Source organism: Epinephelus moara, chromosome 19 (genome assembly GCF_006386435.1).
Source record: "Epinephelus moara isolate mb chromosome 19, YSFRI_EMoa_1.0, whole genome shotgun sequence".
NCBI classification, from domain to species: domain Eukaryota; kingdom Metazoa; phylum Chordata; class Actinopteri; order Perciformes; family Serranidae; genus Epinephelus; species Epinephelus moara.
The window spans coordinates 21,772,175-21,788,418 of record NC_065524.1 but is presented as its reverse complement, the minus strand read 5'-3'; the positions used below and the strand labels follow the sequence as shown (position 1 = coordinate 21,788,418).

Below are 16,244 nucleotides of genomic sequence, written 5' to 3'. Positions count from 1 at the left end.
AAGATACAGAATCACTGCTGAGCTGCTATCTCAGTGTAAATTAAAGCAAACTGAGTGGAATCGACCTTCATTATATCACTGTCTCTGAGTCTTCAGCCTGTCACAGCCTCGGCCATACATCTGCTCTGATGTATAGTGGGCTGGGGCCAAATAACTGAGCCCCAAATCACATAAAACAGACATTTCCCCTTGTCCAAGGAGCCTTTTTCTGGGCCACTACCCAAGCCCTGCAGCTATTACAGATAACTACCTCACAGGGTTGTTTTAAATTTAATTGGCTTGGACCAGGTTAACAGAAAATATAAAGCAGCCCTAATCAGAGGCAAGCTCATGTAATAAAATGTGTGTCTGTGCAGAGGAAGAGGGGGAAGTCAGAGGAGAGAGTGGGCTAAAACACAACGCAATCTGCTTGGTCATAATGAGTTGGCTCTGTTAAAATGTTGGCAGTGTCTCTGACATTTCACGAAACCTTCCTCGCTACCTCGGCCCCCTTCTGTCCCACACATTTACGTAATGTGAAGGCAAAAAAAAAAGAAACTGTGGATGTGCATCTGTCCTTCAGCTCATTGCCAGATTGCCCACATGCATATGTGGGAGAACCTGCACTCATTTTTGTGAAAGGAGAGTGACACACCAAAGCTCTGTCATGGTTTAGAGAACAAGTTGAAAGAATTTCACAGCACTGCTGACAAATTTTTACAAGGTCTTTTACCTTCCAGGAAGTCAGCTGTTTCATTTCACTTCAGTACTATATCAACTTGAAGAGACTTGAAACTTGTTGGAGATTGATAATGCATCAGTGAACATCATGTTCATGTAAATAATTGTAGACTGCAGCATGTCGACCATGCACACTCAAATCAATCTGTACTTGTAATGTATACATGTCTTTCTGTTAAGATCTATGGTTTTATATCTAAAACCATATCTATATCTACAGTTATATATCTATGGTTTCTTGAGGGTCGTGGGGGGGCTGGAGCCTATCCCAACTGACATTGGGCGAGAGGCAGGGTACACCCTGGACAGGTCACCAGACTATCGCAGAGCTGACACATAGAGACAAACAACCATTCACGCTCACATTCACACCTACGGACAATTTAGAGTTATCACCCAATCTGCATGTCTTTGGACTGTGGGAGGAAGCCGGAGTGCCCAGAGAGAACCCACGCTGACAGGGAGAGAACATGTAAACTCCGCACAGAAGGGCTCCCACACCCGGGATCGAACCGGCAACCCTCTTGCTGTGAGGCGACAGTGCTAACCACCACACCACCGCCCATCGTTTTATACTTTTTATGTCAATTAAAAGACATGATCTCTGGATACATGAACTGTATTGCACACCATTACCTCCACCACTGAGGTTATGTTTATGTTTGTGTATGTTTGGTTTGTTTGTTTGTCAGCAGGATCATTACCTCCGCCGAGGAGGTTATGTTTATGTTTGTATATGTTTAATTTGTTTGTGTGTTGGCAGGATTAAGGTAAACCACAGACCGACTTCCATGAAACTTGGGCCAAGGAAGAACCCATTAAATTCTGGAGCAGATCCAAATGACAGGGTGGATACAAAAGTTATTTTCACTTTCGTAAACATTGCTAGATTGGGCATTTGGCCTTGGCGGGGGTCTGTGCTCTCCGAGTGCCCTTCTAGTTTTCAGTAATACCCCTTTTACACCAAAATTAGCACAGAAAAACCCGCAGGAAATAGTTGATAGACTCCTTTCCCACTGTCAGTGAACTAGAAGCATGTATGCAGCATACCTTTCTGTTTTTATCTACTAGTGTTCCGACATCACAGACAGGCTGTAAAAAAGGTTAGTAAACAGTAGAAAGCAGCATGGAGGTTAGTTTAAATTAAAAAAAAAAAAAAAAAATGGTTACTGCTTTTTCTACCCCTAACTTATTCAGTCTCCCTTTCAAACTCGGTGTAGGCTACTTTGGAAGGATGTCTGAGCGCCGTGTGGGCAGTGACGGATGGTATTTTGTGTTGGTGCGTCATTGCATCCCACCAGTAAATGGACTAAAATTAGGACATTCAAGCGGGTGTTGTATTTTTTCCATCACTACCAATCGGAGCCAGAGTCCCTAAATATCAGTGACTACTGCAGAGTCATTTGACCCGGGTGTGAATGCCGATTGTAACCTTTCCCATTACATATAAAGCCAGATGTTAGCAGGTGTTGGTGGGTTTTTTGTGAAGTGGGATAGGGGCTTAACAGTGCTTCTATTGAACAGAGATTAATTTATCTGAATTGTCAAACTGTATTATTAGATTATTTTTTTGGTCTTTTTACCTTTATTGATAGTACAGACAAAGAGTGACAGAACAGAGAGGAGACAAGAGAGAGAGAGATGGGAAATCATGCAACAAAGGGATCCAGGTTGGAATTGAATGTGGGCTGCTGCGGTAAGGACACAGCTTTGTACATTGTACACACGCTCTAAATACTGAGGTGTCCCATGAGCCTGTGTATTATCAAATTCTTCTTCCCAATACAGTTTGGGAAACTTGAAAACATTTTTACAGTGCAACCCAGTAGGGATATGTATCATTCCACCAGATTCTTAAAAACACACAGCCCTATAACCCAGTGCCACAACATATATTGTGCGTTACAAATATATAAATAGTGCATAAAGAGCATCTCAAACAGAATATGGCTGATGTTATTTCCCTCACAATAATAAAAACAAGCTTAATTTGTAATCACAGTTTATTAGCAATAAAAACAAGTGTAATTACGTCACTGAATAGTTTGATTAACAGGGTTACCACAGGCAACTTCACCATGTTTAAGGCGTTCATCCCTTGCAGACAGCCGCAGCTTGCTGCTGACCCACTATGAGCAGGACAATCTGAGTAGTTTAACCTAATTACCTGGATACAGGTTACCGAGTTCACAGCCTTAAACCCACAGTGCATGTCTTCTGGTTATCTCCACTAATCCTCCTTACGACCCTGAGAATACTCCATCAGACAACCGTGGTGGGTCAAAGGTCAGCACTAGACAATGAGGTCGCCATGACAACCGTCGGTGCTCCACTTGTGTGTGTGTGTGTGTGTGTGTGTGTGTGTGTGTGTGTGTGTGTGTGACAGAGAGAGAGGGGGAAGAGGAGCTCAGACCTGACAGGAGCGTCTGCTGGGACAAATCACTCTCACCTTATATTAAACTGGCTCCATCTGAGAACAATGAGGGGGTTTTACTGCACAATGTCCTGAGCTACAAGCTGTATAAAAAAAACGTGCACACACACATACAGCCATGTGCATAAACATCACGCCTTTGACGCAAAAAATATAGGTAAGAATTCCCCACATGCACACAGATGCACACAGTTTTAAATATCTGTTACAAAGCAAACAGTCACCGTTGGGCGCTGCCGGCTGCCTGTCCTCCCTACCAGAGTGCTGTCTGAGGGAAGTGTTTTCCTGATACACGTGTTATCTCAGCTGGCAGCAGAAAAAAGAGGAGCAGAAGTGCAGGAGATAAATTAGTTTGCAGGAGGAGCTGGGCGCTGAGCTGGCAGGCTGACTGGAAACATGCAGGCTACTATTTGTTAAAAGTATAGTGTCCACCTGCAGCTGTATTGTGCTGAACTGAAAGCTCCCTTTGCCGTGTAATTATGGTGCACCTCAAACTAACCCAAAGTGTAACTCACCAGGCACACGGTCTTGATAAATGCAGTGACAGAAGGAGACACAAGCATTCACAGATAATAGGTATAGGCCTCCAATCTGTGAGTGTTGTCTTACATATTTGTCTAAGGCGAGTCAAATATAGGGCTCTACTGAAGAGTTTAACGCTCGGAAGCTTCATTCGTAACGCTGACATTCAAAATTTGATATCAACAATCAAATCAGTCATTTTTGCATTCTGTCTAAACCCAAAATTCTGCACAGCTGCAGATAAAAATTAGGCTTCACTAATATTATTAGTATTATACTAATTTTAGAATAGGATCCAATGGTGGCTGTTTTCCCATTCTTGTGATCCAAACATTTCCAATAACTCTAGACAGTTGTGAAGTCTTAAAGTCAAAAATTATTTAAAAAAAAGAAGAAGTTAGATTTAATCATGTCCAAAATTTATATTTTTAGCTAATGAAATATTCTGCTTCAATCACAATTTGCTGTTCACAACGGCAGAAAAACTGTTTGCTTTTTGGGCTTGCAGAACACAAAGGGAGGCCCTTGACTGTGTCAATGGGGCGGTCTAGCACAATAAATTACATTTATTCATTAATACACAACATTGATTTAATTAAAAAATAGACTAATTTAATCAACTGAATCACTTTATTATCCACATTGAGAACTTTGTTCAAGGACTTTTTTTTTGTTCTTTTAGGGTGATGATATCATAAGATATGACGACAGACATTTGAAGCTTCATTTGGAAACCTCAAAAGCTTCAAAAAACAACAAAAGACATTCGGTACAGCCCCAGTGACATAAAGATATACTGGATAACTTCTTTTGGACAAAATGCAAAGCAAAGGTGTTTGAAATGCCAAAATAGTAAAATATTTTGGAGATTTTTTTGGCAAAGAAAAGAGTTTCCTTAGAAGTCTGCATATGCATCAGGCATCACAGTGTAACGTGGGAAAAATGAACCAGGAGAAGCAAGACACATGGTGGTATTACATAGGGATGGGGGAGCATAGTATCACTGTAAAGGCCACTTCAGCGTACATTTATATTTGGCAAAGATGTCTATGTTGATATAGGTTCTTAAGATATTTAAGCAATATCACACGAGAGGGAGTGATGTTATACTCGTATATCGTCACGGCTGTGATTCGGTCATAGGCACGAGGCCGCAGTGCCACAGTTCAACAGTTAAATAAGCAAGGCTGATTAAGAAATGTTGAAAAATGAGGACAAAATAGATAATTTAAGCATTTTATTTGTCTTCCGCCAACAAAAATAGTTCCCTCAGGACTCCGCTGTCACCGTTGCTATGTAACGCAGACATGGTGCGCCAGGCACTTACTCTTTATACACATTTATCTGCACATTTCCATTAATTGTGCAGCCGGTGAAATAAGTCTGTGGTGACTGCATGGTGGACTGTCGCTTCACAGGCACAGCCGACTCTGCCTTCTGATCTGACAGTATGTTGCTTTTCTCCAAGTCATTGAGCTCCGCTAATGAAACACTGACAAACCTGGATGTGCGCTCAGATGGATTCAGCTTCTCCTCTCCCTCATCTTCCTCTGATGACCAGTCATAGTTTAATTCAAAACCTATTTTAGGAAATAAATCCATATTTTTGGCTGTTTGACAGTGGATGAATTAATTAGCCTACAACGCAACTGCTGACCTAACTGACACTAACCGTCAGTTTTGATTTGATTGTTGATTGCAATCAGCTGTGAGGCGGAGTGATACATACACAGTGAAATAACCGTGATGTTGTACTCCAATATCGTCACGGTTTTACTGTCTCTCGACCAATCAGATTGCAGGGCCGGAACTAACTGTTGTATAATTAAGTTTACACAACAGTTTCTGTATACTTTGAATAGTGTATGGAAGTGGACTGCTAAGGTTATGTTTATATTTGCTTTATTTACATGTAAGAATACAGGCACAAGTTATTTACACCTGGTGTGGTGCTGCAGGACAGTTTAGTGCTCATGACAAAAGGAGATTGTGGACAACGTTGTGCGTAAAAGACCACATGAAGTTGTGTTGTTTTAGACTACAATAAGTTTTCGACCGTGTTATGTAGTGTCTAGGTGTATAATAACGGGTAATACAGAGAGAATTTATAGAAATAGGACATCAAGTTGGTAGTCGACCGTACGAGATGTTATTTTGGAAGGAGTATTGTGGATCTGCAGAAAAGGAACAGGTTCATGGGTCAAAACCAAAATACATTTGCAGACTAATTTGCCTAGGAACTTTGATATATCGAAACGGCCACTATAATTGTGACATTTGTGTGGCAAAAACTGTTTTAAAACTCGGACGCCAAGTATTGTTTTTTTAATTGGGAATACAAATTAAACTTTTGGTAGCCTACTAGAATAATACAAATAATTTTCTTTCTTAGTCAACTGTAAACATTTTGCTACATTAAAAAAATACATTGAGAAAGTTGATCTTCAAAACTGATAAAACATGCGCTGACAAATTTTTCCTTGAGGGGCATAATTTACAGTTGAAAAAACATAATAAATATCACAGTAATGTTGTAATATTGACAAAAGTGTTTTGATAATATTGCATCATGGGGCCTCTGATAATTCACACCCCTAGTATTAAACACTGAAATGTTCAATACTTTATCAGCTGAATACAACAAAAACAATCAGAGCTGCAAAAATGCTAACATCATGCATCCCTTATTTATGAAAATCATTACGTATTCAAGAGCTTGTGCTAGTTAAGGTCAACAGAGCTGCCAGCATTGACTGACTGAGGGGCAACTGTTTACACTATGATGATGGCTGTGTGTTGTAATGGATTTTTTTGGTACTATTTTCCTGATTTGTTTATGTTAAACACATTAGTGATGAGTGCATACATCTCTCTTGTTAGCCCCAAAAAAAAAAAAAAAAACTGAGTCAGTTATGCAGCCTACAGCTCTAAACATGTCAGGACTGTTTCAGTCAAATTCGCTCTACAAATACTAGAGCGTTTGCACTCTATGAACTCCAGTATTTTGTTTCTGGTGTGTGCGTGCTGGCGTGTGTTTGAGTGTTCAGGGCCAGGTCAGGCAAGGCAGTGAGCCCCGTCCTCACTGCCCAATACGAGGCGAGGCCACGAGGGGGCCATCAAGCCTGAGTGAAACCAGACATTTTTAAAAGGAAAGCGCAACCTCACTCTTTTTCTTACAAACACACAAACCATGGGCAGGTTTTATATTTTGTCTTCTTATACATAAACCTTACACTGTTCAGTCTTTCTTGTGTGTGATTTTACGGGTATGTTCTGTAGACAATGTTTTATGGCAATGTAAAACCACAGCCACACCATAGCAGCTCAGTATGGTAAAAACCAGGAACAGAATCCACATGCCACTACATGAACTCCTCTTTGGCCTCTGCCCCTTTTTTCACAATCTCTTTGGAAGGGTGTGTGAGCTTGATCAGCAAGACTGGCCAGCAAGTATTAACGTATTACTCAGACTAAGTACACGTGGAGTACACCATCATGCACTCACACTAAAGTTACACATAAATACAAGACGGAGGTTAAGTTTCTCCCCCCTGTTCCCCATCTAAAAAGGATGGATTTGGAGATTTGACCTGCAGCTCATCATGATGACAGCTGTCCTGGCAGTGCCTGGTGCAGACTCCACCCCTGAAGTTCCACAGAATCAAACAAAAACCTGTTCTCAAATCACAAACACGGGCCTTGATATGTGTGTGCCAATGTGATGTCAGTTAAGAGAACTGGGCAAACAGCAACTGGCTCTGTTGCTTGAACGAGAGTGGATCTGCAGTTGTCATTTTATCACCAGTGTCACTCAGTCCAGCGGCACGCATGTGCCACACAAGCATACTATTGTCCCAACCACATATACTGTCAGTGTGTATTTGACTCTGAGTCACACACACACTGACCTACATTTCAGGGTATTCCAAATAAAATGCTTATAATCTCTCCCTGGCCTGATCTTTCCCTCCTCGCCCCCCTCACACTTACATAGAAACAGTGCACAAAGGTCTTCACTACTAATACAGCAGGTGTTATATAATCAGCCCTAATCTGCTACTGCCATTGCTGTGACTCTGAGGGCTCTGCAAGTGCATGCATGCACGCTTGCAGACACAAGACTGCGCAGCCACATGGACCCTCACTCACAGTTGTTCACATAGAGCCCTCCCCCAGCCACATGGACACCACTGAACTATGTACGTGCTTATGAAGCTCTGGTAGCCAGCTGCTGTAAGGAACTCTTATTCCCATGTACCAAAATGATTGAGAGTAGCCCCCTATCCCCTACATAGATATGTTAAAGGGGAAGCACCATAACCAGCAATGCTTTTTCGCGAACACCTCGGCAAAATAATTTTAATACTACTTTATAAAGTTGCATGTACAAACTAAGCAAAGGAGCCATATATGACATTCAGAGCACCCATCCATCCATTTTCTAACTGCTTATCCTCTTGAGGGTCGCAGGGGGGCTGGAGCCTATCCCAGCTGACATTGGGTGAGAGGCAGGGTACACCCTGGACAGGTCGCCAGACTATCGCAGGCTGACATGTAGACACAGACAGCCATTCACACTCACATTCACACTCACATTCACACCTACGGACAATTTAGAGTCACCAATTAACCTATCCCCAATCATGCATGTCTTTGGACTGTGGGAGGAAGCCGGAGTACCTGGAGAAAACCCACCCTGACATGGGGAGAACATGCAAACTTCGCACAGAGGGGCTCCCACACCCGGGATCGAAACCAGGAACCCTCTTGCTGTGAGGTGACAGTGCTAACCACCACACCACCGTGCCGCCACATTCAGAGCATATCTACGTTTTCAAGTCTGAGCTGGGATTGCCTGCATGAGGCTCTCAACATGGAGGTGGCCAACTAATGATCCTAACAGCATGAACATTGCTAACAATGGTAACAGTGCTGACAGAGCTAACAGTTTTAACCTGGCAGGGAACCGAAGGGTGGGTGCTACATTTCTGTGATGGCATTGTCCCACCACCATGGATCGGGACAGCATTATCAGCAGTAATCACCGAACACCACAGTAAAGAGTAATGGTGATAAGCTAGCCCGACCGGCCATCACACAAAGAACAGAAATGCTCGGATTACAACGAGGTAGAGGTAGCATGACTTCGTTCTCTGCTCAGGATGCTATTACCCCACTATATCTTTATATTGCAAATTGTCGTAAAGAGCACTTTTAAGCCCATCTGACAACCACACAGCAATGACAAAATATGCTATTGCTCAAGTATTAGCAATGCTGCATACACAGAGCAACATTGCCTCACTGGAGTCCAAGTTTTGGACACTCAATGAATCTAAGTCCAAAAGTTAATAGCCTTTCAGCTGTGTTTTGACCTCAACCGAGTCCTGAGAAAATACACGGTTCACTAGGTCACTAGATGCTAGATTTCTTCACCAGCTACTTGCTTAATTGTTCTGTCTGCCACTTGGTGCTGGAGGGGTGAAATTATAAATGTTTTGCAAGGCCTGTTTGCTGAAAACAGCTGCCTATTGTAGCTGGAATGTGGTTAAGTGAGGCAAGACTTAACCATACAGCACATAATGCAGAAACTAAAACAAGGAACAAAAGTTGATTTGAGCAGCACAGGTGGGTATTAATTCTCAACTTCAACAGCATACACACTCTTGTGACTATTGCAGCTTTAATAAAGATTTCAGAAACACTTAAACCTGTAATAATTCAATATTAGCTTTCTTTTAGCTTTGTCTTTGGTCTCCTCCAACTCCTGAGGAAAATACCAGGTCCTTTAGCTGCTACATGCTCCACAATGTTCACCAACTAGTTGCTAACTGTCTCTGGCTGATGTTTGGTGCTGAGTAAGTAGTGTGCAGTTAGTTTTTAGAGCTTTTTTCCCTGAGAAAAATGTCTCTATAGTGGGAGTTCATTGTCTTACTGGGTACTAAAATATGCGTTCACAATGCCATCCAGTGCCACTTTGCAAAAACATCCGCCTCAAATTGGCCTTAATTACATACCCATACTCATCCACACACACACAAGCATGCACATACACACACATTCACCATGTGCTACTCATAAAATTGCTTATTCTCTTGCTTGCACCATAGATGGCACACACACACACACACACACACACACACACACACACACACTCACACAAACAGACACATACTCCAAGCACGTGCTGCGCTGCTGCCGGTCATGTGATAGCGTCTTCCCCTCCAACACCAAGCATCATCAACACTGAAGTTGCGCATGTATTCACACCTGATCTCTATTCTCTACACAGGCACATGCGCGCACACACACATGCACACACTTCCCCTTTTACCACTCGACACATTCCTCAACAATTAACAGGAAGACGCCACAATGTGTACAAAATCTGTTGAAACCAGGCGAGAAAAATGTGCAATACAATGTGAAAGTGAAACCGTCTGTTTCAACTGTTGGGCTAATTCAACTCTCGATCACTGCTGCTACCCGCGGGCGGCTGGGAAACCTCGGAGATCAAAAGCAATGCTGTCAAGACAGTAACAATTGCTCTTTTTTCAGTTGCTTCAGATCAGCTGTTTGTCGATGCGAAAAGACACTCCAGTGAATTCCCACTCGAATCATTGTCTAAATTTACTTACTTGTGAGACCTGACTGCAATAAAGCCCCTGTAGTGTGTTGCTATTAAATGTAATTACATGCAGTGAAATATAAGCCTCACCTGTGCAGCAGAGACAGTGAGCACAGATGAAGGTCTTCTCCTCCTCAGTTCCACACACTTCCTCAGCTTACAGATCTGGTGGCCAGTCCTGCGGTTGAGGCAGCAACTGCACTGGCCGCAGCTGATCTTCCTCAGGCATGGCTCACACGTCCCACACCTGCTCCGCTTCTTCCTCTCCCTCCTCTGTGGTTTCGGAGCGGTCCAGGAGGGCAAGCAGGCCCCCTCTGGTCCCCAAGATCCAGGTAGAACAGAGGGGCCGGGCTCTCCGTACCCTGCCTCCGATTCGGTGTCAAAAGAAAAAGAGGAGCGAGTGCTTTCTGAGCTGCAGGAGAAGGTGAAGCTACTGTCCAGAGAGGGAGTGGAGATCTTTGGCACTGAGTCCGCCTCTGGCACTGCTACTACAACGCCGTCCTCGCTGAGGTTTGGTTCACTCTCAGCTGTGAGGGCGTCTGTGCTCAACTGAGGAACAAGCGACAATGACAGCGAAGATGTCTCTGTCTTGCTGTGGCGCTCCACAGGCTCTCGATTGGATTCACTATCTTTGGTCTGCGTCTCTGCTGGTGTGCAAGCTTGTTTCTCTCCCTGAGGAGGAGGGATCGCTGGGCTTTGCAGTTGTTGTGGTTCCCCCTGGCTTGAATCCCTCAAGCTCCTGGTTTTGAAGGAGTCACTGCAGATAATAACTGGTGTGATTCTTTTTACTTGAACAGTCTGCACCGTCAGGGCATTTTCAGCAACAGCTGAGGACCCTGGGAATTGAGGTTTAGCACCATGAACGGTAGGTTGCATGTCCGTCTTACTCTGGCTCAGAACCTCGGGCTCGACTGCCTCTGAGGTGGAGGGGGCTTTGGTGGGATTTGAGGTAGCTGCGTTGGAGATTGATAGCACACTTGCAGGTGATTCTGACTGTGCTGTCAGTCCATTGTTAGAGTGGGGTGGATCTGAAGGTTGAGAGGCTGGAGTGCTGGGGTGGGAGTCAGCCAGACTGATGGAGACATCATCCTCCTCTCCTCCCTCACAATTACCCAGCTTCTCAACGATCTCCTCCGTCTCTTCCACGGCCTCATTTTGCCTCTCATCTGTTTTCTCTGCCTCTAAACTCTCTCCTCTCTCATTATTTATCTCCTCTTTTCTCTCTGCGACAACTATCACTCTTTCATCTGTCCTATTTTCTTTCAAGTCCGACATGTTACCTTCCTCTTGAGGGACAGCATGCTCATCATCTTGCTCAACATCACTGGCAACATGATCAAGCTTATTTGCAAGGACAGATGAAGTGTCATTTCCCTGGCTACTGCCCTGCACCCCTGGTGAGCCAATACTCGTTAGCACAGAGGTTCTATCTTTACTTCTGTCGCTGCGGTGCTTTAGCTGTCCGTCAACATCATCACACACCCCAGACACACACCTCAGGTCACCTTCACTGTTGTGACTGGCAGTGTTTTCGTCTTGCTGGGTTGTTGTGCTGTCACAGCTGCACTGCACACAGTCTTCCAGTATGTCGTTACACGGTGGTGAATCTGCTTTAAGAGGGCTGCCCTCTTTAGCATTGCTGACTCCTAAACCCTGATCTTTGATACTTGCATGAACTTCAAAATCAGTTTTAAGAGAAACTGGGTGTATTTCTTCTGCATCACAGGTACCCAGGTTCTCAGTTGCATCCTTGATGCCGGCGCCCGAGGGTTGGTTTCTCGTGTTTCCTTGCTGCGATGCTGCACGTGCGCCTGCACTCCCCCTGCTATTTCTCCCCCCTCTGCAAGGTTTAGAAGGCTGGCAGGGAGTAACAGACACCCGTGTGCCCCGCAGGGACTTCCTTCGCTCTGGGGGGTCTTGTAACTCGCCACAGTGGTCAGGCGGATTGCTCAGCCGTCTAAACCTTGCAGATGCTGTTACATTTAGGGCATGGTTAACTCTTCCAGGGGACCTCCCGAGGGCCTGACTAGCAGGCGCACTAACCCCTCTATCACGGGTGTTTCGGCCTGACTGTGCCTGCGCCCTGGTTGTAGACCTTTTAGGCTCTGCAGGTGTTTTCTGGAGCCTCTCTGACGCTCTTCCTCTGGGTTTATTTGAGTTGCAGGTTTGCCTCTTGGTGCTGATCACCTTCTGGCCATTTTTCCTCTGAGCAGGTGTCTGTCTCCTGGCGGGTTTGGTAGTGGCAGGCATGGCTGAGGGTGTGGAGGGGAGGATTTCTGGCAGCCTGCATGGGAGCCAGGTGAATGTTTACCTTTTGCTCTGTGTGCAATTTCTTTTCTTTTTTTTTTTTTTCTTTTTTTTTTTTAAAATCTTCCTCTTCTGTGTTTTATTCTTGCATTGCAAATTGTGATGCTGTCATTATCTTGTAAGTGCAGTGCATGACCTATGAAGATAAACAGGAAGAAAATCAAAATATAGTTTCAGCACCTTTAAATGTATTTTTTGAGTAAAGTTAAGACACACAAACACACTCAAAGATCTCAGGTGTAGTCTGATGATTGACAATATAGTGCATACAACAGTTAGGAAGCTGAATCTATGCAAATGTTCTTTACTTTGTCTGCTGGAAATGACACTTTTGCCCCGCCTGAAATATCTGCTGGGTCGAGCAAGTGCTGCAAGGTTGACGTCAAAAGAGAAAACACTTGTGCATGATACACTATTTTGAATTATGATATATATTGAGTAGAAAGATATAAAACAAATATAGCTCCAGGGCTGGCTAACACGGCTCAAACAGTTTAAAGGGCAGGCACGTTGAGGAGTGGGCTCCAGCCGGAGGTCGGATCCTGTTTTCGTCTCTCTGACTGGCGGAAGAGGGGGTTATTACCGTGTAAAAATGCCTTCAGCGTCCCTTTTTATTATTATTATTGCATTTGACCGCTGTCATTTAAAGCCTCGTGTAGATACAGGTTGTTTCGTCGCCCGTGTGGTTTTATTTACACGTTTACGACTGAAATGCTTTACATACCAGAGAGCGACAGTTGCACTGTCTGAACTGCTAATAATACTCCGCTCCAGCGAGACAGCTAGACCTTGTATTGGTTTTCCCTCCTCGGCAAATATAGACTGCTGGCAAGTTCAATCCTCTCTCGACGATGACACATGGACAACATGGTAAAAGCACCGACGTGGACACACATCGAGCGGAATAGTTGGTTTTTCAGCGTGCACCGTGTCGTCTCTGCGGAGCACGACACCCGTTAAAATGTAAATCCCTCTTATGTCAATCCATTCAGGGCAGCCCCGCTCACTCTCCCTCCACCAGACGCAACCTACGGTCTCCGCTGGCCAAAAACTCGTCGTCGGCACAGAGGGGAAGAGTGGAGAAGAAAACCTGGAGTGGACCACAGCTGTCGTCTGTCCCAGTGCTCCCAGCACGGTGTGTTTCAGCAAGTGGGCGCAAGGGGGTGCTAAAAACGATCTACCATGGCAACACTGATAATTAATAAGTGTATAAGATTTAGGGACAGAAATTGCATATAATAGTCATAACTATATTTTCATTAGTTTATAATCACATGGAAATAAGAACTGTGTTGTTGCCTTAGAATGAGCCGTTTATCTACATACCTAGCAGATCCCCTTCCATGTAGTCAGCCATATTTGTTGATTCTACAGTAGCCCACAAAGGACAAACCAAACACTCAGTGCGTTTACATGGCTGTGTCCGAAATCATTCACTCGTTCAAGGTTCAAGGTTCAAGGTATCTTTATTATCCCCGAGGGACAATTTGTGTCACAGCCAGCAGTTAAAACAAAGACAGCAATTATCACAACAACTAAACAACCATAAAAGAATACACAAGCACATTTAGCTGATAGCAGCAGGGATAAATGTTGGTGAAATGATGGTAGCAGCACGAAATTGTCCCTTAGTTGGTGGCTTGGTTGTCCAAGATACATTTAGCTTTTTCATGCACCTGACCTGATACAGGTCATGGAGGTCATTTAAGGGTGTTCCAGCAATTTTGCTGCACACCTTCACAATGCCTTGCTGGCAAATTTTTTTGTTTAAAAGAAAGTGACCCGTGCCAGCAGATAAAAGAGAACATAAGAACAGATTCAAGAAAACATTTTCATAAAAGTGGTGTCAACATTATAAGTGCGAAGCTTGCGATAAAAGTGCATGCGCTGATGTACTTTCTTACATACAACATCAACTTGGAGCTCAAAGCACAGCTTGCTATCAACAGTACTGAGGTATTTGTACTGCTGCACAAGTTCGACAGATTGTTTGTCCATCACCACAGGGGAGATGACTGAGGGAATTTTACTAAAATCAATACACATCTCCTTTTTTTGTGACATTGATATCTAAAAAGGATTATTTACACCACTGGATAAATATCACTCACAACAGGTCCATGATCAGTGTCGTCACTGTGAAGGAGGGACACAGTGACGTTACTCCCTACTCACTAAGTTCTTTAGAGGATGACATATTGTGAGCTCATCTGAAATACTTTCCACACTACTCAGGTCATTTTCTTGGAGTAGTTAATTACATCATTGCTGTCGCACTATTAAAACATGTTATAACATGTAATACTGACATGCTACCCAATTTGCTAACATTAGCTAGCGTTATTAGCCCTACTCTGTACAGTAACTGTGAAGCACTTGAGATCAGTTGTTGATTTATTTTCATCTCTTCATGAACTGACGACGACACAGTAAATTGACAGTTCATTACATGGCAAAGGAAAACTGATAAAACAAACTTAAACATGTCATTATAATTTAAACATGCACAGCAGGTTGTAATCGAGTCGCTCTCTCTCCCCACATTCATCTCAGTACGTTCCATATATAGTCAATCCGTTCCTTCGGCGCAATGCATAATGGGATATATTGCTTGGTTAGTGACCATTGGTTGTACACTACTTTTCACAGTGTATTGTGGGATACTTTGAGTCCACTATATAGGGTATAATAATTTCCACCATACATTCGGCCAGCACTACAAAATGGCGAACACACTTTATAGTGGACTATAAAGTGAGTAGGGAGTGATTTGGGACAAAGACCATGACATTAGAGAAAATTGATGCATTGTGTTAGTCCAGGGGTCGGCAACCTTTACTATCAAAAGAGCCACTTTTGACCAAAATAATTAAAAAATAATCTGTCACCAGCTGCAACAAATATTTGAGCCTTATATGAAGGCAACACAGCCTATTAAGTCTAAATGAGCCAATCAACATTATTAATTGGTCTAAATAAGCTTTTATTAATATATTTTACTTCAAGGTGGCCAAACTGCAGTGGGCTCATTAAGATTAGTCGGTACTTTAACTTTGCAGTGTTGATGGTAAAAGCAAACAAACTTGTCCACACCGTATTAAATACTTTTTTTTCCTCCATGACTTTTTCTTTGTTGGATTTGGAATCCATAGCTTTCCTTGCGGAGACTCAAGACTAGCTAATGCTATTGAGGTTTGGCAAAATTTCGAGGAAAAAGTGCCAGGCCATAGATGTATGACGCACACTGTAGATGATGAAATGTTAAAATATTTTTGGTGTATAGACAGTTTCACAGTTGGATAATGTAAGAACTTCTTAAGGTTAATGTTGATGATATATAAAAAAGCCACAGAGAGCCACTGGAGAGGAGCGAAAGACCCGCATGTGGCTCTGGTGCTGCAGGTTGCCTACCCCTAAAACTTTTAAAATACATGTAAACATGTTAGTTTGACTGAAATCATACTAAATCAGATTTCTCAAAGTATAAAATATATAAAAATATATATGACACATAATGTAATTGGGAGTCAAATTACTCCTGCATGTATACAGTCAATTGGGTCCAAACTGGCCTAGCCTATCAAAATCCATATGAGTAATTAAGATAAAAAAGAACATCTAAAAATGAAACAA

General features: G+C 43.1%; 1 protein-coding gene across 1 annotated transcript in view; it reads right to left on the bottom strand.

The window, feature by feature from the left end:
- tet1 (tet methylcytosine dioxygenase 1) overlaps positions 1–13,701 on the bottom strand; it is a 39,795-nt gene extending 26,094 nt beyond the window's left edge. Inside the window, exons 1-2 of the mRNA XM_050070650.1 lie at positions 13,336–13,701; positions 10,395–12,747 (exon numbers count right to left, since the gene is read on the bottom strand). Of these exons, the coding sequence (XP_049926607.1) occupies positions 10,395–12,554 (2,160 nt within the window). The 5' untranslated portion in view covers positions 12,555–12,747; positions 13,336–13,701. The remainder of the gene's footprint in view (positions 1–10,394; positions 12,748–13,335) is intronic.
- Positions 13,702–16,244: the final 2,543 nt, after the last annotated feature.